General features: G+C 36.6%; 1 protein-coding gene across 4 annotated transcripts in view; it reads left to right on the top strand.

Moving 5' to 3' along the window:
- Positions 1 to 26,104, top strand: part of FAM3C (FAM3 metabolism regulating signaling molecule C) — a 38,030-nt gene extending 11,926 nt beyond the window's left edge. For 2 of the 4 annotated variants that reach the window (XM_026713078.2, XM_087934062.1), the window contains 9 exons: positions 7,364 to 7,422; positions 10,287 to 10,391; positions 11,171 to 11,200; positions 16,161 to 16,284; positions 19,605 to 19,663; positions 21,541 to 21,591; positions 21,972 to 22,056; positions 22,358 to 22,484; positions 23,887 to 26,104. In XM_026713078.2, coding sequence (XP_026568863.1) covers positions 7,410 to 7,422; positions 10,287 to 10,391; positions 11,171 to 11,200; positions 16,161 to 16,284; positions 19,605 to 19,663; positions 21,541 to 21,591; positions 21,972 to 22,056; positions 22,358 to 22,484; positions 23,887 to 23,976 — 684 coding nt within the window. In that variant the 5' untranslated portion in view covers positions 7,364 to 7,409 and the 3' untranslated portion in view covers positions 23,977 to 26,104. Of the gene's footprint in view, positions 1 to 727; positions 762 to 3,857; positions 3,931 to 7,363; positions 7,423 to 10,286; positions 10,392 to 11,170; positions 11,201 to 16,160; positions 16,285 to 19,604; positions 19,664 to 21,540; positions 21,592 to 21,971; positions 22,057 to 22,357; positions 22,485 to 23,886 lie in introns of all 4 variants that reach the window. The other 2 variants (XM_087934063.1, XM_026713079.2) reach the window with 2 other exon arrangements.

The following is a 26,104-nucleotide window of genomic DNA, read 5'->3' as shown; positions in this document are numbered from 1 at the left end:
GTGCAATATAATATATTGAATTTTCTTACTATAGTTTCCTCTTATTATCCGTAGTAGAAATATTTCGGGTTTTAACTCAATTCGTTGACTCATGATTTCCTCTAGCCATTTTCTTATTTTGGTCCAGTACTTCCTAGCTTCCAGACAAGACCACCACATATGAAAAAAATGTGCCTTGGTTGTGTTTGCATTTCCAACATTCTGCAGATCTATTTGGAAATATTTTTACCAATCTAGCTGTGGGGAAACGCCAACGATAAAACATTTTATTCAAATTTTATTTTATAAGATGCCAACAGGGTTAATTTATAGTTTTTTCCCAGTGTTTCTCCCAATCTAATTCAATATTATAGCCAAAGTTCTCTGCCCAGGCTGTCATGGTTTCTTTGGCCATTTCTTCTTCCATTTCAAATCTCAGGAAATAATGATATGTTTTTGTTATCATTTTCTCCTCCGTCCCCTGTATTATTTTGTCACATTCTTGTTGTTCCTTATAAAAGCCATATTTTTCTAGATCCTTTTTATATCTTGCCTGAATCTGCAGATCTGGCCACCAATGTTTTAACTCTTGGTTTGTTTTTAACTTCCCTTGGGCATCTAATAGTTTCTTATACCTTACCATTTTATCTAAGTCTAGTACATTTGGGTATATAATGGCCTCCACAGTTGATAACCAAACTAATATTTTAATATAATGATTTTTCTTTATTTCTCCCCAAACCTGTAGAAGAGCGTCTCTCACCTGGTGTCTCTGGAAATAGGTGAGCATTTTACTTTTCCCTTCCCAAATAAGTACCTGCCACCCTAACTGCAAATCTTAGCCTTCTAATGTCAATATCCTTTTGTTGTTTAAATTTATTCAGTCCTTTATCCACGTCACAGCTGCTGCTTGATAGTATAGTTCCCAATCTGGGAGTCCAAAGCCTCCTTTACTTCAGCTGTCTTGTAGTAGTTTTAGTTTTAACCCTGACTTGTTAATTCTCTGCTAAAGCTTCACTGTGCTTCCTTGTTTGATCAGTTAAGGGGCATTTCTGCTGCTCGTGCCATTCATATTGTCTGCGTACTTCCTTCCACCTGCACCAGCAATTAAGACATTTTTTTTTCCTATGGGAAAGGCCAAGTCTCATGATGTAACTGTTATTACATCCACTGCTAAATATGTATTTCTTCTGATGTGTTATATTCCTAAAATGTCAACATCTTATATACTCTAGCTACAGATACGTTTAAGGATGGCAGTTATCATTGCCAGTATATATTTGTGTTTTTATGCCATTATAAAATACAAAAAAAGATCTGTTGATATTTTATTTTCAGTAGTGGCCTACCCTGTTTTATATTCTGACTTTAATCAAATGTGCACTTCACAGTCTAGCATAATTTATCGGACTCTTGGATAATGTCACTTAACATCTGGTTCAGTGTGGAATAAGTCTTGAGATTGTGTGCTTTCCGTTCATATCAATGTACCAGTTTCACTTGTGAGACACCTGTTTGTGCAGCCTTGTGGTTTATTCTTGTATTTGCATTTCAGTTAGTTCAGACAATGATTACATTATACGTAGCACTAAGAACCTTTTAAAACAGAGTTGTTGACTTACTGCATTGGTTAATTATTCACGGGTGGATTTGCCCTACTGAGACAGATAAAACAAATTTGATCCCAGATAAACTGACTGACCTATGTGATCTGCATTAACTTTCTTAATGTAGCCATACCTCATCTTTCAGCATTTGTCTCCAGTCTTTGGTGTTCCAATATCTAAGGGGCTGCCACAAAGAAGAGGGCGTCAACTTATTTTCCAAAATACCTAAGGCAGAACAAGAAGCAACAGATAGGAAATAATTAAGGAACCAACCTAGAACTTAGGAAAGATTTCCTGATAGAACAATTAATTAGTGGAACACCTTCAGAAATTACGAGTGCTCCAACACGGGACATTTTAAAGAACAAATGGGACAGCGATTTGTCTGAAATGATATAGGATTTCCTCTTTGAGCAAGGTTGGACTACAAGACTTCCAAGGTCCCTTCCAACTGTGTTATATTCTGGTTTTTTTTTTTTCTGGCCAGGGAACACATAAAATGATCCTTAAGAGTTCATAGGAATCCTGTCCATCTACCATCAGTCTATTGTTGGCAATCACCGTATGGTCAGTTTAAAGAAGATAATTTCTTTTAATTTTTTTTTTAACAACTCAAGACACTTGGGAAACCTCAGTGGAAAAAAATAAATCCAGAATTAGAGTAAATACATTCTTGTAGGATGTTGTAGTGGAATTCTGAATTCTGGCTTATGTGTGCATCCATCTTGGCTCTTTTGGTGACACCCACAGCTAAAAGGACGATAGTTCAAACAGGGATGTGGATCCTACAAACGCACCAATGTGGTTTGCACTTCAGAAGTGCTGTAAGTAGTCAAAGTACTGGAGGTCTCTGCTGTGCTTTTCGTAGCAAGTTCAGAGTGAAGGTTCAGCAGAAAGCATTGGATGTATTATGCTTCACGCATTATTGCATTATATAATAAATACTGTAGAAAAAAAATATTTGCTAAAGATACGATACAAGCCTAACAAACAAATGATTGCCAGTACTGCAGCTGTGTGGATTTTACCAGACTTACTTATTATGTGTTCTTAGATTCATATACTTGAAATACTTAAAAAATTGAGGTTTTTAATAAGGGTTTTCATGCAACAAAAGGTTAAATGTTGTCAATCTCCATATTTGAATTAGATTATATGCTGAATGCCTGGAAAAGGTTAGATAAATAAGATAGCTTAGAGTTGTACTGGGTGTAGAATCTAGAGTATAAAATTCCTAGTACTTTAGTTATTTTTAATTTAGCCAATATTAAATTTTCCAGGCACCTCTCCTCAAATATATTTGTGACAATAATAAGTAGAGGAAAGAAAAAAAAAATGAAATTAAATCTATCAAAGTTATATTCCCAAGTAATGTAAACAACTAAAATAAAAAATACTAAATTATTAGGAAGGAGGGAAAAGTGTTAGAACTTCACATATTCATTGGCAAAGAAATGGTTTATATAAAAACTGATTCCAGGTTATAATATATATTTGTAACAAGAATTATTCCAAGTTGGTTCAGAGGCTTTGGATTTTGAGGTTTGCCGTATTTCAAATGTATATGAACGGATTCTAATGCTTGGATTCTGGCTTTTAACCCAGTGTTTTACTTTAAGTATCAAGAAAATCATTCTTACCACTAATTTTTCTTTATTCTCAACAGTCCATTCTCATTTTTATCAGTATTTACTTTTAGTTGGGAGTGCCAAGTAACAATTATTAGCGTCTTCTACTTTTCATCTTCTATTATGAATTTTGTGTGTCTTGACTTAGGAAATATTCAGAAATGTTGCAAATTGTCTTTAGCTGGAAACCATTTAGCTTTTCCTGTTTCTAACTGATAGGACAATTATTGCACTGTACAAATAATGAATCAAAGAGTTTGTGAACTTCAGTGGCATATTGTCCCCATTTTAGTTTGTTTTTTTTTTAATTATACCATGTGACATTTCTTCAGTTGTTTTTGGGAAATCTTTGAGAACTGAAAGCTGATTAAAGAGTTTTAGTTTTCAAACTAGTTATGCAATCCTTTGCATTGATTTCTTGGATAATATAATTAGCATTTTTTCAGAGTGAAGTGAAATTGTAGCTGATTGTGTGCAAATGAACATAGTATACTTGCTGTTTCTTAATTTATACCATATGCATCAGTTTGCAACAGAGTGATGTAGGGAAATACATAGTGGATATTCATGATTCCACTAAGGTAGAAATAAAAAAAATCATAGCTGTGTTGATACATTAAATGAGTTTCTGTCATATCTTTAGGGTTATGTATCCTGTACAAGTATTCCTCAACTTACAACCGCAAGTGGGCCCAGGGTTTCTGTTGCTAAGCAAGGTAGTTATTAAGTGAATTGCACCAAATTTTATGGCCTTTTTTGCTGTAGTTCTAAGTGAATCCCTGTAGTTGTTAAGTGATCACATGGTCATTAAATGTGTTCAGCTCCCCCATTGATTTGTCTGTCAGTTGCTGGTTGGGAAGGTCTCGAATGGTGATACCATGACTCCAGGACACTGCAGCCATCATAAATATATATAATCCCAATTTTGATCACATTAGGAATGCTGCGACGGATGTAAGTTAGCAAAAAAGCCAACTATGATCTCCTAGATGCTGACCTGTCTCTTGATTGGCACATTCTGTTCTCTAGGTGTAAGACCATTGTAATGCATTCTTGTTTGAACTTGAAAGAGTCATTAAACTACATGTACCATTAATAACACCCCCCCTCCAAAAAGAACAAATTGCCCATAACAATAAGGAAACTTCAATAAAAAAAATCGCTATGGTGTAAAAACAAAACTAGCTATGTAGCAAACTTTAAAAACCAATACAATACCCTATGCCGACAGATAAAGGCAGAACGCACAAATTACCACTGCAAGTAAGAGGAAAACTTCCTATGTATAAAATCTACGCATGCCTTCTACAATTTTGTGAACACCAAACTTAAGGAATCAAGAACCATCCCACCCCTAAAAGGACCAAATGGGAAAGACTGCAACAATGAAGCTGTTAAGGCCAATCTCTTCAACACATTCTTCAGTTCAATCTTTGTAAACAGCAATGGTTCATGCCCCACATTTCCTAGTCATACCACAACTAACTGTAACAACCTACTACATATTGACTTTCAGAAGATAACTAGAAAAGGCACTACGAAACCTAAAACCATCCCTATCTATTGGCCCCGATGGATTATGTGCATACTTCTTAAAAAAGCTCTCCTCTGCCATAGTGGAACCCCTAAGCATTATATATGAGATATCATTCAGAACTAGCTCCTTACCAAACCTATGGTCTTTAGCTACAGTCATCCCTATCTTCGAAAAAGGTGACCCCAGCCTGGTTGAAAACTACAGATCAATCTCACTGTGTTGTGTCACATGCAAAGTCATGGAATCAATCATTAACCAATTAATCACTCTCCACTTAGAGTCAAACAACCTACTCTCCAAAAAACAATTTGGTTTCAGGAAAAAAATTGTCCTGCAATCTACAACTCCTACACTGCAAAAACATATGGACTACTCTACTTGACCAGGGTAAAGCTATAGACGTAATTTACATAAACTTCTGCAAGGCCTTTGATTCAGTGGTACATGACAAACTAGTGTTAAAACTAAACTCTAAACGGCATTTCCGAATCCCTCCATAAGTGGATTACTGCGTTCCTGTCAAACAGGCAACAAATAGTAAAAATAAGGAGCACTATATCAAACCTTGCTCTAGTTAACAGCGGTGTCCCCCAAGGCAGCATTCTAGGACCCACACTCTTTATACTCTATATAAATAGCCTTTGTAAGCTCCTTATAAGCAATTGCGTCCTCTTTACAGATGACGTAAAACTATTCAGCATCACTGACAATGCTACTATCCTTCAAAGTGACCTTGATTATGTGTCTGAATGGTCAAACATCTGGCAACTCCAAATCGCGAACAACAAATGCTCTGTCCTACACATTGGTAAAAAAAATCAGTACACCAAATACAAACTAGGCGGATATGACCTCGTTGATGATCCTCACTCTGTCAAGGACCTTGGAGTTCTCATATCAAATGACCTAAGTCATTTACTGTAACAGTATTGCCAAAAAGGCATTAAGAGTTATAAATCTAATCTTATGAAACTTCTCCTCCGGAAATATTGAATTGCTAACTAGAGCATACAAAATTTTTGCTAGACCAATACTCGAATACAGCTCATCAGTCTGGAATCCACACTGCATATCAGACATTAATACAATTGAGCGAGTCCAGAAGTATTTCACGAGAAGAGTACTACACTCCTCTGCTTGCAACATAATACCCTATATCAGCAGTCACCAACCGGTGGGCTGTGAGAAAATTTTGATGGGCCACAGGGAAATATCACCCCCAGAGCACCCCCACAAAGCAATCAATCCAGGCTGCACAGAAACACAAGGCTGCGCCATCCACATGGCCTGCGGGAACCCTCCCCATCCACTCATTCCTTACCCGTTAAACTTGCCTGCTAAATTGCTATTTTTCCTTTTTCCGACCATCATCTGTTCTGCTGTGCTGAGAGATTTAGATTAGCTAGGAAGCAGGAAATGGTTGGATTTCTTGCTTTCCAGCTAGTCTTTAGATCTTCGGCTCAGCACAGTCAAACCACCCTTAGGACTGAAGGTTTGCTTACAAGCAAATTCAGTGCAGATTCACGGCAAGCAAATTTGAGAGACTGAGCTAGCCGGTGGCAGATAAATCGATCACTGAATGATTCTGTGAGCAACTCAAGTCTGCCTACTTTGCCTGTTTTGGGGTAAAATTTGCCCTTTTTAATAAAAAATCCAATATTTATATAAATATTTATAATATTTACATACAAGCCATGCCCAGTCAGTCACATGACCACCAAGCCACACCTATAAATTAGGCCATGCCCACAGAACCGGTTAGTGGTCTCTGGGATCTAAAATTATGAGTTTGGTGGTCCCTGAGGTCCAAAAGGTTAGCAACCCCTGCCCTATATCACCAGGCTTGAGATTTTGGGCTTGGACAACCTTGAACTATGCCACCTACGGTTAGACTTAAGTGTAGCACACAAAATTATCTGCTACAATGCCCTACCGGTCAATGACTACTTCAGCTTCAACCACAACAATACAAGAGCACACAACAGAGTGGTCAATGCCTGGAATGCCTGACTCTGTTATTACATCCTCTAACCCCCACTCCTTTAACCTCAAACTAACCACTATTGACGTCACCTCATTCCTAAGAGGTCTGTAAGGGGCGTGCATAAGTGCATCATCATGCCTCCTGTCTCTGTCCTATTTTCCTCATTTATTTGTACCTATTTCCTGTATTCTTACTCGTGTTTATACTTACATCTATTATCTTGTAAACGATTGACAAATCAAATAAATAAAATAAAATAAATAAAGTGCAAGGATTGGTTGTAAGTCACTTTTTCAGCGCTGTTGTAACTTCAAACATTTGCTAAATGAACTGTTGTAAGTCAAGTATTACTTGTAGTTTCTGTTTTTAATCTTCTATTTAAAAAATGAAATGAAAAGTATGTTTATGGGATGAAAATGTATATCAAAATTAAAAGATCTAGTTAACCCTTTAATAGTCTCTGACCTGACCTTTATTTTCCTTGTGTATTTTGGGTACAGAGATTATGATATCATTACTATTATCATTGCATCTTAGAGAATAACAGGCTTTTTCAGTGGAATAAATGAATCAAAGCATCTCCTTGCTTATACTCTTCTGGTTGAAACTATTTTTCCTTATTCTGCAGGTAGCTGGTTAAATGAAATTGTGCCAGTAACAGAGGGAAGATAAACATGAGAATAGCAGGTAAGACTTATAACTTAAAAAAAAAAAATCTCCGGAAATCAGTAGTTCATTTGAGTCAGTGAGTATTTCTATCCTGTAACCATGATGAATGATGAAAAAGAAGTTTTACTGGTTCTATTTATCTGAAATCCACATTCCAGTGAAGCTTTAAAATTTGAGATAATGGACCCGTATTTAGGCTGATTGCCTTGTGATAGTTTGAGAAGTGTCTGTTGTGTTTAAACTCAAGCTAAATGGTGGTTCATATCCAATTTAATTTAAGTGTAGTTTGAACTACATCACTTCACCAATTTCCAGCGCATCAATAACTAGAAATAAGAGCAGTTAGAAATGATTTTGGTCTTAAGTTCTTATAATTGACTTGGAACTACTGTTTTACACACACACACACACACACACACACACACACACACACACGCACACTAATGTTTACAATGACGACGTTAGTATTTCTTAGGCAGGAAAAAACGATTAACGGTGGAAAATATTTTAGGTAATGACATGGCAATTTGTTTTCCTTACCAAGTCTAGCCCGGTAGAAATTTTAAGTTAAATATTATTATTGCCTGACATATACAGATTACTCAAACAATTATTGGGTAATGTCACCTAATGCATGATTGGCAGAAGTTTAACAAAATGAAAAGTATCTTGCAGTATCGTACTACATTTATGTCTGACGTATTAGAGTTAATACCCTAATCTGGAGGAGAAATGGAACTGAATTGCTTTTCCTATTCAGTTCAGAGGGAACTAACTGCATGGAAAGGACTAGAAGCTTAAGACTCCTTCCAGTCTTAGAGAGGAAAGCCTCTCCTTTTAAACTTTCTATTTTCTAAAAGAAGCAGCATTTTTTCTCTTGGCTGCAAAGGAAGGGAAGGTAATAGGAAAGAATGCTGCTAGGCAAGGGGAATTAATATTTCTAGTGTTACAGATAGCAAATTTCATTTATACAGGGGAAAGAATTTAGCTTTATTTCCGTCTTATTTATTTACCTACCTATTTCTTAATTTTCCACATTTACTTTGAATACATGAATGAAGAGACGTGTACTGCAGTGAATCCCCAAGTTTTTATGAAGGGAATTAAAATGTAAAAGAAAGAAGGTTTTTACAAGAATCATTCTGCACCAAGGAATAGGCGCTTTTTGGAAGTTTGTGCCCAGACATGCACAAACTATCCAAACTATCCTATCCTTTTAGCTATCCAAAATGAAGCAGACTTTTTTTTTTCTGGGGATGGAGCGAAACGTGGTTTTTCTAGGCCAAAGTATTTGGAGAGGGGAGGGTTAAGAGTGGGGAAGAGTCTGCAAAACAGGACCTTAAGGAGAGGGAAGAGAAGATCAGGGGGACATTGGGAGCTGCTGAGCGATGAGGGAGCGAGATGCCCTCCCTCTGTTCTAACTCGCCTTCTTATCTCTCTCTCTCAAATCACTGCAGATTTTCTTTTGGCTAAAACAAACAAAACCTTTGACTCTCATTTCATCCAGAGCTTGGTCCGCCTAGAATGGTTTGGCTGAACTACTGTCGTGCAGGGTTTCTTTTAAATTCAGAACCAAACATTTCATGCACCCCACCCTCGACTTAACAACAGTGCGTTTAGTGACCGTTTAATGTTACGCTGAAAAAAAGCGACACGACCATTTTTCACACTTATGACTTGCAAAAATCCCATGTGGTCAAAATACAGACACTTTTGTCTACTGGCTTATATTTATGACAGTGCTTGGAGGTCTTGTGATCACCTTTTGTGACCTTCTAATAAGCAAAGTCAGTGGGGAAACATCCGTAAACATCACTAAACATCCGTATTACTAGCTTAACAGCGGCAGCGATTCACTTAATGATTGTGTCAAGCAAGTTTGTAAAATGGGGCAAAGCACACTTAACCGTTTCACTTAGCAGCATTAAATTTTGGTCTCAATTGTGGTCGTAAGTTGAGGACTACCTGTATGTATGTATGTGAGATAATGTAAGTCTAATTGAAAGTATAACACCATTTTTACCCTTTGTCATTGAGCAGACTGGTTACCATGCAAATACATGGGCTTATGAGAATCTTAGATGTTAATAGTTCTTACCTATAGAATTATGACTTCAGAACTACCATATTACTGTTATTTTAGAATGTATAATTTAAAGGTCTTTGAATTGCTTTAAAATTGAAAGAACCCTTAAATAGCCTTTCCCTGTCTAGTCACCCAGTTGGTTTTATGCCTAAAGGCAGAACTGGAGCCCCCAGTCTCCCAGATTCTAGCCTGGTGCCTTAATTATTGCAGAAAACAAGGCTACAGGTATTTCTATGCTGCCCTAAGATATAATAACTCAGAATGCCTATGTTAAATTGGAAGGCAGCATTATGGATATGTGAATAGGTATGTTTCTACTAACTGCCTTTTCCAAGGATTTTGGGATCGCATCACAAAAATCCCACGTTTATTGAGACTCTTTGGTGACTATAGAATGATCATCTATAATCCCCCACCCTTTTTTTTTTACAAAAACAAAACAACCCAGGACTTCTGTTTTCCTGTAATAGTTTTAAAATATATTTACTGGCTTATACACCTGAAATAAGAATAAGAATAGTCAATTTGTTTCTATTTAGCGGAAAAGAAATTTCACATCTGTTCCCACTACTATTATTTCTAAATCATATATTTATGCAGATAAACTCCTATAATTTGCTTCTAATCAAACTAACAAGAGGTTCTTCATCAAAATATTTGTTTCATAAAATATTGCCATTGCTTTATTTGGACATAGCTATATTCCCAATATTATTGTAGTAGCAGTGAGGATGTTTTATTATATTAGGCAGTTGTAAAGTTGTTCAGTGACTTCTTTTCGCTTTATTTAAATTAGGAGCAGCAAAGTTGGTAATAGCAGTGGCTGTGTTCTTGCTGATGTTTTATGTCATATCTCAAGTATTTGAAATAAAAATGGACGCCAGTTTAGGAAATCTGTTTGGTAAGTGACCCACTTAAGTTATTTTCACTCAAAATTGCATTATTTAAGCACAATGCAGTCATGTACCGGTGTTCTCAAACACAATCCTATTAGTGAGACTTACTCACACGTAGATCAATTAAGGATTGTAGACAAAAGTACACTTCATATACTTTGGCTATGCTTTCAGTTCAGAATCCCATTTCTGTCATAAGATTTGTCACGATAAGTATAGCAATTTTAAATTATATCAAACAAGTCAGTTTTGCTTTTTTAAATATTCCCTTCTGATTTGTTTACATTGATTTAATGGATGTTTTGAGGGAAGGGGATGACCCTTAAATACAATTTATAACATTGGTGTAATTACATACTTGACATAAATGGCATCGTTTACAATAATGCTTTGATTTAACAGTCAAATCCTCCAATTTAAAGGCCATTAAAAGGTTGTTAAATGAGGGGGAAACACAAATGAGAAAAATGGTCATTGTGTCTGAAGTCCACCAAACTGAGATCTTTTAAACTAAAGATTTACTGTATGACTAATTAGTATATATGTGTATATAACTCATGGTATATATTCTGTAGTCATCTTCTCTAGTACAGCATAATGTTGTAGTCAATTGGACCAAAATGTTACTGTACAATTGGTAACCATGTCATCAAATATAATGATAAGCTATCGGTTTCAAATCTTAATTTGGTTAGTTAGGAATTATGACATACAATTCCATAAAAAGCATAATTAAGAAAAACATTTTTCTAATATGTCTTTATTTCAATGTTAATTTTTCTAGCAAGATCAGCATTGGACCTACCATTGCGAAGTGAGTTTTCTGCATTACAGTTGTTACTTATTGGTATTTTTAATACATCATACTTAAGATCCATTAGTGATATCTAGTACAGTAAGGATGCCCTAGTGAGCTATGCAAGGCTGGTGCCGATTTTGAAGGGAAAGACTTGTGAAATTCCTCAGAATTCAGGTTGTCTACCAGCTTCCTAGTAAGAGATAAATAAAAAGTCAGCAGTTCAAGAGACAGGTAAAGATTTAGAAAACTTTATCTTCTCCAGCACTTATATTTTTGATAAAGATCTTTTTAAACCTATGACTCTCATTCATCTAAATGTTTAGTATTTATTTTGATTTGGGTTCATTTTTTTTTTAAAGATTGAAGGGCATGAAGACTTAGGCAAGGAGATGCTGACTTTCAGATTAATGCCACCCAAAATAATTTGGTAAAAATATGACATTTTCACTTTGGTCTAGAGCAAGGGCCCCCAACCTTTGGGCCACAGTCCACTACCGGTCCGCAACCTATTTGTAATTGAGCAGCATGAGTGGCTGGCTGGTGCACAAGTTTGTGCATGCGCTCACAGCCTCCGTTGTGTGAGGGCTCAGTGCCCCACTTACACAAGTCTTGCAGGTGCTCACGCTCGTGGCCCACTCGTGTGAGCGCTTACAGCACAAGCAATGGGTGTTGCCATTTGAGCATGTGCCTGCCTCTCCCACAAAACTTTCCCCCACCGCTCTGGGCCACCAACCCAGAAAGGTTGGGGAACCGTGGTCTATAGCAAGTCACTTCGTTTGAAAATTGTCAAAGGAGTTGATTTTTTTTTTGTCCCCTACTTGTCACAGTTTATCATTAAATCCACAGAAGTTGGACAGAGTCACTAAAACTGGAGAAAAGGAATTAAATAAACACATAAACCTTCTTAACCAAGACAGATTGAGCAGCCTGACAAAAGGGTCTTAGAAATTCAGAGGTTCATACTACAATGGAAATATGTATGTTTTCAGTATTAACAACTCTCTATTTGGACCAGCTCTGTATGTGTTTATTTGATACCTGTTCACTCTTAGTGGTGGCCTAAACCTTTCAGAGCAGTAGTGTTCAACTTACAACCTAGCACTTAGTTACTGTTTGAAGTTATGTTGGGCTTCCCTAGTTGTCTCCAAGTTCCAATTCTCTGACATCTGCCCGCCCCCCCGTCACATGACTGCATTTTGGGCCTTGATATCCTTGCCTGCATTTATGGCTGTTTGCCGCATCCTGCAAACAGCATTTTATGTTTTTACCCAAAACCAGCATTTCTGGTTGTAGCATTCCCTTAACAATCACCCCAAAAGTTTTATAAAATTGGGTTGGTCATGTGGGTTTTAAGTCAAGAACTACCTGTATGCAGAATTTAAAAGTAAGATTTGTTCCCAAGAGATCTTATTGGTTTGAGCCAAGAATATGTATTGGAATGGTTGGTTTTGAATCTAGTCCAACAGCAGAGTTGAGCTTCTATTGTGTTGGCTGAACCAGCCTAGAAATGTAAAATTCAATTAGCATAATAGAGAGTAAATTCCAAGTATCTAGCTGGCCACCTTAAAGAAACTGAAAGCTGAATAAATGAATGAAGCTTGAGTAATGTCACTCTTCTGGTCCTAAAAGAGTTCTAAGAGGCAGCCAGTTTAATTAGATGATTAAATATATTAGGTCACTACTCATGTCAAGAGCTGTTCACGCCACTCCTCATACTCCCTCCAATGTTTTCCATCTGTGGAAGTGAATTTGGAATATTGTGTAAAGCCTGTAAAAAATCAGAAACAGAAAAAAAAAGCCTGAAATCTAAAAAAAAAGTGGTTTGCAAATCTTTGTAGCTTCCTGATACCATTTTAAGCATTGGAGCAAATCTTCATTCGTTCTGAAAGCGTGCTTAGATTGAACCTTCAGACTGAATCTATGAAGCTTTGCAAAGCACTTACAAAATAGGAAACGGGTGGGAGGGAGGAGGATATGTAATTAAATTAAAGGGTTATCTGAGGGAAGGTCTCTTGCCGGTCACCTCTACCTGACCCGTTAGAGCGAGGAGGCAGGGAATGTTACGGGTCCCACCCCTGAGGGAGATACCCCTGGTGGGGCCCAGAAGAAGGGCTTTCTCCGTGGTGGCTCCCTCTCTGACATATCATTCCCCTCAGAGATTAGAATGGCCCCTACTCTAGCACTCTTCCGAAAGGCACTGAAGACCTGGTTTTGCCAGTGGGCCTGGGGAACCCAGAGAGGGATGAAGCCCATCAAATGGCTAGTGTGATCTGTCATCGCGTTGGCGGGGTGGAGGGTGGGAGTTGGTTTGTTGTTGTTTTTGTTTTTGTTTTCCCAAATTTTGTTCTATTGTACTTTACTAATTTATTTGATTCTTTTTGTTAGTTTTTATGGCTTTTTATTTTTATTTTTATTTTGTTTTAAATATGGTTTTACATTGTGTAAGCCGCCTCAAGTCGCCATAGGCGAATTGGCAGCAGTACTAAATAAAATAAAATAAATAAATTTTTAGAAGTCCCATTCACTTTATTTCTTCATACATTTCTCTTCATTCAAAATCATCCTTGCTTCCACCTCAACCAAATACTCTTCACATATTACCTTAAATTATGTTGTGTGTGTGTGTGTATGTGTGTATCTTTTGTAGCTTTGAGGCTCTATCAATTTCATCCACAATTTTCTTGTTTTCTTAACCGTTTACTCTTCCTTCATTTATGTATTGTGAAATTTAGTCCACATTTATTCTGTCTGACTAAACAACCTCTGTTGCTTTCATTCTGTTAGCTCACTTTAATCATTCATTCAGGATACATTCTTGACACTATTTCTTCTTGATTGGCCACATTCAGGTAATTTCTTTTAAGTGTCCCATTCCAGTTGCGTTCAGCTTACTTTCAGCTCTTCACACAACAGTATGGAAACAAGCATGATCTTATATATGGTTTAGCCTTTTAAAATTATTTCAAAAAATATTCTTTAGATGACAATGTTCACTGCTTTTCTACAGCAATTTTCTCCTCTTAAAAAATGTACTAAGATACACAATTTAATTGCCTTGCTATAGGTTTTTTCATATTGTTATTACCTACAGTTCAGTTTCCTTTGTCAAACACAACTGCTTGGGTGTTGATACCACATCCATTGTTTGGATATTGCATTACATTACACTTCATTGTTCAGATATTACTTTGCAGAGCCAACATTCATTGTAAGTCATTGGCTTCTCATTCAACAACATAGGATTGTCTGTATACCAAAGCACACATACGTTCATGATTCCATCATCGCCACCAGCTTTCCTTACACATTTATCCATAAATGCATTAAATAAGTGATTTAATGAAAGGCATTAAACTTTTCAACCTCATTCTTTGACATGTCATTGATTCCCAAATAATACTCTGAAATGCTTCTGGCATTCAGTCACTTCAGTTTCATTTGGAATCATTTCATCACTTCTGTTTTTATTTCTGTTCACTTTTCAGGAAGCTGTAGTTTTGGACTCGTTCATCCACTTCAGAACTCCTTTTGTTCAACATTTTCTCAGACTCCTTTAATCTTAACCATTCACTGCTTTCTATGACTACTTTCTTTGCAACTGTCTTTCTCCCAGTACACATTACACAATATCTTTCTCTCATTCTCGTTTTTCTTCAGTTATTCCCATCATTGCCTCTTTTCTCACCCATAGTCTTTTTCCCTTTCTACTTACTGTTCCTTTTCATACTTCCCTTTAGCTTAACTTCACACACTTTGGGAATAATCAGTAACATATTTCTTTTCACTCCCTTCCAAGCATTTTCTATTTCCTCTTTCTATTCATTTGGTTAGGGGAGAGTAATCTATCTTCTAATACTTTTTTCATACTGGATTCACACTTTTTATTTCTGCAGGCTTTCTACTTTCACAATAGCTGTTTGTACATGTTTTATTTTCCTCTACATACTTTCTTGTCACTACAAAAAAAGATCCATTTCCACATTCAGAAGCATTCATTCCTTGTGTATCCTTTGATAATATTCCCAATATTTCATTATAAACAATATCAATCACGCCTTTAGATTTAAATTTGTTCCATTGCCATATATATTTATGAATGGGCTTATGCTTATGTCATGCATTTGAAACAGATCACTTTCTTAGTAAAGATTCATTATTTTCACTCAAAACTCTTTCCTCTACTTGCATCTCATTTCCACTTATCTGTTCATGTTACATAACAAAATAATTTGCTTCCCTGGATTCAGAATGTTTCACAGTTCTTCCAAGAATTCATATCTAGTTGCTTATTTATCATCATCCATTAGAATATAAAATTCATTCATTCATTCATTCACTTACTTACTTATATCCCATCTTTTATTATTTTTACAAATAACTCAAGGCAGCGAACATCAAAAAATAAAAACCCAACTCCCCCCCCCCTCCCTGACGACAGCAGATCACACTAGTCACCTGATGGGCTCCATCCTTCTCTGGGTTCCCCAGGCCCGCTGGCGAAACCAGGTCTTCAGTGTCTTTCGGAAGAGTATTAGTGAAGGGGCCATTCTAATCTCTAGGGAAATGGTGTTCCAGAGAGACGGAGCCACCATGGAGCCTTCTTCTGGATCCCACCAGGTGTATCTCCCTCAGGGGTGGGACCCGCAACATTCCCTGCCTCCTCGCTCTAATGGGTCGGGTAGATGTCACTGGCAAGAGATGTTTCCTCAGATAATCTGGTCCCAAGCCATGAAGGGGTTTAAAGGTGACAACCAGCACCTTGAATTGCACCAGGAAGCAAATCGGCAACCAATTTAGCTCCTGCAGGAGAGGTGACACATTTCCCTGAGTTTCAAATGACTTATTTGCTTGCATTTTACCATTATGTACTTTGCCTTTATTTTGCAATGTCTGTAATTGTATCTTTTTTTTTGTTTTTAGTTTGAATTTTTATTGCATTCCTTAAATTAAAATATATTCCCTTCTTTCCCCAAAGCTACAAAGCCCCCAAAGTATAAATGTGGAACAACAAAAGCATGTCCAGCGAATCATTTTGCTTTCAAAATGGCAAGTGGAGCCGCCAACGTAGTTGGACCTAAAATATGTGTAGAAGACAATGTGTATGTATGAACCAATTTCTGTAACTAGAGACGTAGCGGGGTAGTAGACATCTGTATACTATCCATAGCTGCAGCGTTTCCCATTCTGTCTTGCCTGCATCCTAAGATCTCCATGGGCCATTTGATTTTTTTCCCCCTTTTAATATAAACTCTGCTGCAGTTTTGGTTTACTTGATTACAGTGGTTTTAGTTATTCTGTTGCTTTCTTTCTCTTTTTGAACTCTATTCTTTTCAGTAATATATCTTTGCATCTCATTAACAGCCTTTGGATATTGTTCTGCAGTGCAAACACAAAGTACAGATTTTCTTACTAAATGACGTCTGGGGAAATCCCGAAAAGATTCATAAACCCAAAGATTGCCATAGTTATTTTTTGCGAGATGTGTGGGTGGAGTATTTCTAATTATGTTCCGAAGTATTCCAAACTGTCACCAGATAATCCCCTGTGGTAAATGATAAAAAAAAAAAAATGTCAAGATGTATTATAATTAATTTGAAGTCTTCTATTTAACACGCTTGGCATAATTTTACTTCAGTGATTATGAACTGCTCCTTGGATCATACTGTGACATAGTGTTGGAAATGGATATGACCGTTTTCATTGCAGATCTAACCTGTCATGAAACAGGTTAGATTTTATTGCTAAATGGTATAATATCTGCGTGGCATAGTATAGTGATTAGAGCAAAAGATTATGACTATAGTAATCCATGTTCAAATTCCCAATGAGTCCATAGTTTCTGGATGTCCCTGTCTGTTACTGTCTACAGCAGACAGCAGAAGGAATGTCCTGGAAAGTTACTAAACAAGTCCACAGTCAGATAAGAGAGGTTTGACATTTGCCTAAGAAAATAACTTGGATTCAACAGATTCAGACTCGTAAGATTCACTTACCGTAGCTATTATAATAAAAACGGTTGGCATTGGTTTCTTAATCTGGTTTATCTTGTAGGGCAGACTCTCTCTCATAGCATTATTTTGTGTAAATAATGTAAAATGAGCTAACCCATGTATATGTCCTTGAACTTAGGAGAGGTTTCATTATAGATTTTTCATTCTGTTCTACAGCAGGGAGAATATTCAGAAAAACTCCAGAACCTTTGGTTCTCTTTCCAACCCATACTGATACGGCCATTCCAGAGTGGTCTAGCAATTTCCAGAAGTGAATTTTCTGAAACCATTCAGAAGTCATGTTGTTTCAGAGGTCATGTTTTGGGGGAATCGGGCCATGTCTGAAAGACCACACATAACTTTCTGTTCAGGAAAGTTTCTAAAATTGCTGTCAAACCATTTACAGGTTATCCAGATTATCAGAATCAACATATTGAGTGGGAATGCTCTGGAATTCTTCAGAACAATCATTTTAAATAAATGGCTGTGCATCAATTCAAGAGGATCTGATGATAATATGAGAATCATTTGTAACAATAAAGTAATGTCTTTCTCATTATGCCCTAAGGATCGGGGGCAGAGTTTTCATCACTTCTCTCCTAATGCAGAATATATTGGCCTGACCTAATTAAAAATAAATATTCAATATTTGCTTCCAAGGCAGAATGCCATCTTCTGCAATTTGCTTGCAGAATCTCCCAAGGCAGGGTTTCTACATCTTCTTTATCAACTGGCCTTATCCCTCCCTTAGCAATTGGCCACAAAGGGCTAGATTTAATTCACTCAGAGGTTGCCTCCATTCTACCTCTAGGGGGTCTTTGTTTAGCAGTTTCTGACCTATACAAATGGTTTTTGGAAATAGACACACACATACACACAAATCTGTCTTGCACATCTAATTGAAGTATTTCGTTTTGATTTTTGTTTTGATTAAAACTCAAATTCCTGCTTTATCAGGAAGATATTTCAGCATAACTGGATGTCAAGTTCAAAGGCTCCAGGTGGTTCTTTCATTGTGGGACACAATTCCGTAAGCTTAGTTATCAAGTCAAGCTTGTGATTTCAAACCTTGGTGCAGCCAAGTGTAGGATAACAGCTTTTAAACATTCTGCTTATCTTGATTCCTGAAGTGATATTTGAAGTAGAAATTCCCTCTCCTTGTAGACTCAGATTCAAAGCTTTTGTTCATTTTTTGAACCCATCCTAGTCAAGCCAGACGTGGAAGAATATCTGTGGCAAAGAATGGGCATTTTTCTCCAACTTCAGTTGATGGCATTAACCAATGTTTGGACTTCAAATCCCCTAATTCCATAGTCAACATAGCTCTGATGAGAATTCTGGGAGTTGAAGTCCACACACTTGGAAGCTGCCAAATTAGAGAACTCGCCTCTCAGTGAGCGAAATATTCCATCAGAATTGTATGAAATGTTAATATGCCTCCAAATCTCATCTGATAAATCATTGAATGGTATTTTACTGCCCTTTATTTTTCACTCTTCAGGAACAGTTCAATATTTGAGTAGAAATCTAAAAGTGATGTGTTGTCCCCCTCTTGTGGTAAATCCTCTGCGTTACTAAATGTCTCTTTCAAATGCCTTTTGCTGAGATGTTAGATTCTGATCTTTCCAGTGAGGTCTTTTCCCTATGGTTTGGATTATGTTCATAGTGACTGGGAATAATGGGAATTATAACTGTTGAATTACAATTCCCATTATTCCCAGTCACTATGAACATAATCCAAACCACAGGGAAAAGACCTCACTGGAAAGATCAGTTTATACTAAACTATGTAAAGCCCCCAAGATCACATCAATATTTTATTGCTCTGTTTATATTAAATATTTAATATAAACAGAGAGCAATATATATTGAGCTTTATACTTTTATTTCATATTCTCTACATAAACTATAATCAGGGATAATGCCTGACATTATCAGCTTGGTTCTAGTTTCTTAAGAACAAAGGGCTATGAGTTCAATTAACTCATTTGTGGCCACTTTGCTGCTACATTTCAAGATGTTTCCTATGAGAGGGGCAAGGAAGGTTCTTGTGTCTAATTCTGTAGATTCTGTTTTATGATTTCTTGCTTTCCATAGCTGAGTAGATCTAATTGTGTAATTCAATTGACTTGATTCGAGCTGAAAGGAAGTCTGTTCTGCTGTTCTTCATATGCTAGAAGCTTGTCTGGTGATAATTAAAACAACAGCGGTAAAGAGAGGGGGCAACTTTTTGTGCAGATTTTATTTAACAAATTAAAAAATCCACAAGGAATGTGGCCACCTTTCTGAACAGCTGAGAAGGGTGGCCACATTTCTCGTGGACTTTTTTGTTGGCAAGAGTCATGCCCCTTCCAAGGTGTGCTTGTTAATCAGGAGAAATTAACAAGACGAAAAGCTGGTTGTAATTACCTTCATTTGTTTTGTTTCAGCTTGATGAGTGGTGTTAAAAACAACGTGGGGAGGGGAATTAATATAGCCCTAGTAAATGGTAAGTGTTTGTACATGTCTGACCGAGACATCCTCTTTGCAGCTATTTATCTTCTTCCATAATTAGGGGCCTCTCCAAAGGATGTTCAAATGTGAGCATTTTCCTTCTCACTTCTGTGCCTTGTTTCTTTACTCTGGCACAATTGATTGGTTCATTAATTGTGGACAGGATCAAAGTGTCATATCCATTTCACATTTTGTCCCCCTTTTCAATTCCCTCCTCCCCAAACTTATCTGGGAGTATCTAAGAACTGTAGTAGCTCCAAATATTCCATTTTTGTGATGCCACTCCAGGACTTTGTGTCTTCCACATAAAGCAGCTCATCTATTCAGATGACATGCTTGTTGGGTAGGGCGGGGATTACTTTAGTCCCAAACAGGCCAATGATGATAAGCCTTAGACCAGGGGTGTCAAACCCGATTTCATTAGGGGCTGCGTCAGGGTTGTGTTTGACCTCCAGGGCGTGGCATGGCAGGCGTGGCATGGCCAGTTCGATGTCCTACTGCTCTCTGCCCCTGAAAACTGAGCTCCGCTTTCACGGGCAGAGGGCTGCAGACGGCCGTCGCAGCCCTCTGCAGTCCTCCCTCGCTCCGTTTTTGCTGGAAGAGACACTATATGGGTCGGTCCTTCACTGTTTCCAGGGCGTCCCCACAGGCCGGATCAAAGCACCCCGTTGGCCGGATCCATCCCACGGGCCTTGAGTTTGACACCCCTGCCTTAGACTAACAGATTTTGGTTGTTTGACTATTCTGCTTCCTCCCTCCAGTGAAGCAGGGCCACTTTAAGCCAGTATCCATTTTCCATATCTATAAATAGATCCAATTATTGCAGCTCAGAGTTATAATATTTCGTTCTTGACTGGTTCTGCCACTGTCACATTTCCCTTTTTTTCACTTCCTGGTTTAGTGTGTGTTTAACTTGTTTATGGATGGTGCTGTATTGATAACACAAATAACTGTGTTTATTTTTAATACATAAGGGTGTGCTTTCCTTGGCTGTAGAATAATCAAACAAAATTTCAGAGGGTTGCAATGCCTATTACTAGGCTCAGAAAGGAAGCTAAGGATGGATTTCTTGACTGACACAATTTTTTTTTAAAAAAAACCTGAAAATATAGCAAGCCACATTCTGTCAAGAAAATTATGGATGCTGACTATACAGTCAGCAGAAGTCATCTTTATCTTTCTTTTTTAACTTAAGAGTTTTTTTTTTTAAAGGTGGAATATGTTTAATTGATTTGTTTGTTCTCTTGGAAATTAAGGCATTAATTTAACATAAAATGGCTATCAACTGATAAGAAGTGAGAAGCTTCTTCTGGGCCGAACTTGTTCCTGCTACTAGTGGGATGAGAGGTGTCAGTAAAAATTAAAAATAATGCTAGAAAAAGGGAATGCTGCCACCCTCTCATTTTCATTAGCTGATCAAAGTGCTGATTTCCAAGAGGGTCTTGGATCCTAAATATCTTTGGAAATAATTATTTTGTCAAATTTGCCCAGTTGTATAATCTGAAAGGCAGCACCCCTGATAAATATTTGCTCTTGCTAAAGATTAATGTTACTGTATACAGAGATAAAAAATTAATGTATACTGTATTCAGCGAATTCAGTATTTGCCACTTACTAAGAGGTTAAAGATTTTGCCAAGCACAAGTCACTAATACAACATGTTTTAATGATAGCACTTGCCCTTCTATACAAACAAAGCCATATTAGCCCTTATCTGATTTTGAGTGTATATATATATATATATATGTTTCCAGATTATTCTTTTTATTATAAACCCATTAATATAGAGCAGTTCTTTTTATCTTTATATATTACTTCTTCATAAACAGTATATGGTGATTTATTGATATCCTATGTTATTCCTTTTGCTAGGCAAAACCGGTGAAGTAGTGGACACAAAATTCTTTGATATGTGGGGGGGAGGTAAGTGCAGAAATATTTGCTTATTTTATAAAATAATGTATACCTTATTTTACTTCACTTATTTAAAGTAGAAATTAGCATGCTTATTAATTAAATTCAGTTCATTAAAGTTAAAGTAATTCTAATAATCAAAACTTGACAAATGTTGCTTTTCAATTTTCCATTAGATATTTTGAATTAAAATGTGAGATTGGGATGAAAATCTTGTAAATCAAATGGAGGTTGCATTTCTTTTTTGATAGTCATATATAATTTATGTTCTTTTTTGCCTGTTGGCATTTGTTGTTATATTAATGTTTGTTATGTCTGTCACTTTGCAAGATGAACAGCTGTATAAATTTAATAAATATTAAACGTTGTTGTGCTTCCATTTGGTGTAGATGTAGCCCCATTCATTGAATTTCTGAAGAGTTTTGCAGATGGAACTATTGTATTAATGGCAACATATGACGATGGTGCCACTAAGTAAGTCTGTTGGAAATACAATACTTATTTGTCATATTTGCTTTCTAGTAGGTTACAATTAGATAAGAGCTAGAAAGGGAGACATGTTGTCCTTCCAAGAATGTGATCATTTTCAAAAGGGGGTCGTCATTGTTCAGCAGAGGTTGCTGAATAATGCACATAAGTGTGAAAGTGTACATTATCTGTACAAATAGAGGATTTTTCAATAAATAGGAAACAAAGTATTTATATGAATCAATTTGGTAGATTATATTTTAGATAATATTACATTTCTGTAGTAATTCTTAAAATTCTGTTGAAGGCTTACTGAAGAGGCACGGAAGCTAATATCAGATTTGGGGAGTACATCCATAATGACGCTTGGCTTCAGAGACAATTGGGTTTTCTGTGGTGGGAAAGGAATCAAAACTAAAAGCCCTTTTGAACAGGTATGGGTTTTTTTTTGTAATTTTTATTGGTTTTTAAAACAAACATAAACAAACAAAACATAAAAAGATCAAGCCATCTTCCATATATATATATACATACAGGTATTTTTTCATGTTAACGTTTAGATGACATATTGGAGCATCTTTTGAGCCCAAAACCTACATTGCATCCTGGAAGTTTTGCTGATTCCTTTTGGTCAGCAGAACCTCAGCTAATCTGGGAGATACACTTCAACAACTGCAAAGATACTTGATTGGAATTAGGAAGAGGGTTGACTTGGATTTGAAGAAGAAAAGTCTTTGGAGTCAATATGGAGAGCTTCTGCTTAAATCAAATGTATATCAAGTTGCAGTTGGATGGTACATGAGCACATGTGTGCTCAAAATCACCACTCCCCCTTCAATTCTGTATCACTGAACAGTCTTAGTGGCTTGCTCAAAATTTCCTAGGGTCATATCAATGGTTTGTGGAAGATTTTGAAAATGAAATGTAAATGTTCTCACTGTGAATATTCATTTGTCCCCTGTCCTTTGAGCATCTTAACAATTTCTATTCCTGATGTGTTATTTTGGTGCCATTTTTCCTGCTTGAAGCTACTAAATTACTTCTGATTCTACTACTACATATTACTGTTTTATAATTATGGTTGCAGAGTAATCCAGGCGTTTAGACAGGATTTGGTGTTTTTATCGACCTACTGAGTCCTCCTCAAGAACCTGGGATAGGCAGATGTTGTTATTATGTATGGATAACCTACAGTTAGTCTAAAACTGGTGGAAATTTAATAATTCAAGTCCTAATAAGGATCTAAGAATTATTAGGGTAGCACTTAAGAGCACAGACAATTCTAATCAGGATTGTTTTTTTTGTAAATTAGGATGTTCAGGTCTGAAAAATTCAACATTTCCAGATATCAAGGAAGTCCTTTAAGTATTACTGCAAGGGCTTCAATCATGATTGGTTAACAATAGATTTCTTTTCAATGTCAACTTCATTCAACTTCAATCTGCAAGTCCTAATATTTCGTATTGTTTTCCAATTGCTTTTCCTTAACCCCTGACATTATGATAATGGTGGTCAATCACTATAGATTCTTAGAAGGAAAATAAGTAGGTTCTGTGTATATGTTATTTGAAAACAATAGCAGAAAATTCTTAACGCTGATTTCTATGCTAATATTCAGACTAAGAGCATTGTTTATTTAGCTCTTATCTCATACAGCTTGAAGTTCTTTACTCTAAAACTTTTCTTTTTTATATATATTTCTCATCTTGGGGAAAATGCAGCAAGATGTATAATTTTGTACCACCCAACATAAATACTGTTTTTGGTAAGTTAGAAAATCTTGTGTTTCAGTGCTACACTAACTATACTTAAATTGAAATGGCTTTCTCTTTGCAGCATATTAAAAACAACAAGGACACCAACAAGTATGAAGGATGGCCGGAAGTTGTGGAAATGGAAGGATGTATTCCACAGAAGCTAGAATGAACAATCTGCAATCGGAAATAGACAATGCAAAAGAACAGTGGTGGAGGAAAATGCACTTTTCTGCTGCTGTGAGATTGTGGGGTTTGGGAAATAGAAGCCAAGTGTGAACTCTTATCATACTAGCATGGCTTGATGCACAAGGCCCATTAAAAAGCTGTGCAAAGTGATGGTAAATTGCACCAATTCATTTGACCGGGCATGTGAAATACTTATCCTGCTGGATTGTGCCCTATGTAAATAATTTCCAGGCATGTTTTCACTTTAAAATGTGCATGAACTTTTTTTTTTTTTTAGATAACATCAGGCTTATTTATTGTTAAACTGAAGAGATTCTTTTTTCTCTTTTTTTTTCCTTTTTTGTAAATAAGCCCTAAAACAAACAGAATTGTTTCTGAGCGTTCTTATTCTCCCTTCTTTCTCCCTTTCTTCCTTTTCCTAAGCCCACTTATTGTATGTAAATGTCTTTTAGAACGACCCTCAAAAGAAATTAGAGACACAATGAATAGTTGAGCTAATCCTGAGCTTTGTTGTATCCTGTTCAATTACAACATTGCTGTGAGTGCATATATTTACATGGATATGTAAATTTTAGAAGAAAAAATAGTTAACTATTTTTATGCTATGTTGGAAAACCACATTCTTCAGTGACCCCTTTCAAATAGAGGGGGGTGGATGTTTGATACAAAAATGTAGGACTGCTCTACAAAGCACAATTAAATGCTTTTCATTAAAATTAAATGTATAACACTGTGTCTGTTGCAATTGTTAACTCATCCGTACCACATATTTGTTAGCAATGCAAGCTGCTAATACGGCAGAATAATGTGATTGTTTCTTGTGTGTGTTCAACTAAGAGTTTTTTTTTTTAAAAGACCTGAGATCCAGAAGACATGTGAACAGGTTGGGATCTTGCAAAAATCATAAAAAGAAGCCAATGTCAGCAGTTACTCTGTTTTCCTGAAAATATGAAAGTACATGTTTTTTTTTTCTAAAAAAGCTTAATTCCTCCTGGAGGTGACCTGGTGCATAGCACTTCTCAATTGGACTTCTTTAAGAGGTAGTTTCAGTTACGTGGTAGGCTCTTCCATTGGGGGGAAAAAAATCAACTGGGGAACATGTTTTCCTAGAGTGAAAATGTTATTGTTTAGATTGGCTGATCTAACTAGACAAAACCACACTAAATCATATTTTTGCAGGTGCCTACACAGAATGCATTTGAGGTCTCCAGACAACGTCTAACAAATGTTGTCATCTCATTTTCTCGTCCTACGTACGGCAGCAGGGAAGGGCACAATGATTCCCCTTTTTAATAGTCCACATGGCTTCATGACATTGTGTTAATTGAATTACAGCAGTTGGCTTACAGGTCTAGGTGCCTCTTGTGGCATTAGGGAGTTTTGGGGTGCCCAAGAAGCCTCCCTCTCTCTCGGTATCATGGAACTACATTAGATCACAATGCCTGCAAAAATTATTTCCCCTCCCTTCATTTTCAGAAAGCACCTGGAGAAGGGAAAACTGTAAGGTGCCTCTTGTGGGAAGAGGCTTGTAGAAAGATTGAAGTATGACTCTTGGAATTGTCCTTTCCTCTCCCTTTTTTGTAAAGGTGACAAGTGGCAATTTTGCAGTTCTGTTTTCCAACTCAAACAATGAACAAGCGTTTTGGACATCACTGCTTTACAAAGAGCCTTTAGCAAGAAGTTAAATATGAGGCGTTTGCTGGGATGTCAGGATAGCTCCTGTCAATACGTATATTGTCAGTCTGAACAGGTGATTAAAAATATCCATTTTAAAAAAATACTGGAAAAAAAGTTGGGCTTAGAAGCTAGTATTGTTGGAGTAATGAAATATTATTTGCACTGAAAATGTTAAAGCAATACTGGAGATTAATTACTAGAGAAACATCTAGCTTTTCAATGCTAAGATTTAATGACTGGAATATGAGCTACTTTACCGTTTTAACTGTTCATGTTATCTTTTTCTTTAATTTGCTGTAGCTTAGCAATAAGTACATCATAAACAGACCGATTATTTGTAAAGTACGTTGCAGATTCTCCAGCTATGTTCATGAAATAAAATCACTTGTCTGTGTATTATATTTTTTTCATTAAATAAAGTTTTAAAAACAAAA

This window comes from Pseudonaja textilis, chromosome 5, assembly GCF_049901715.1.
Source record: "Pseudonaja textilis isolate UNSWEBS1 chromosome 5, rPseTex1.2, whole genome shotgun sequence".
Lineage (NCBI taxonomy): Eukaryota > Metazoa > Chordata > Lepidosauria > Squamata > Elapidae > Pseudonaja > Pseudonaja textilis.
This window is presented reverse-complemented; position numbering and strand designations above follow the sequence as displayed.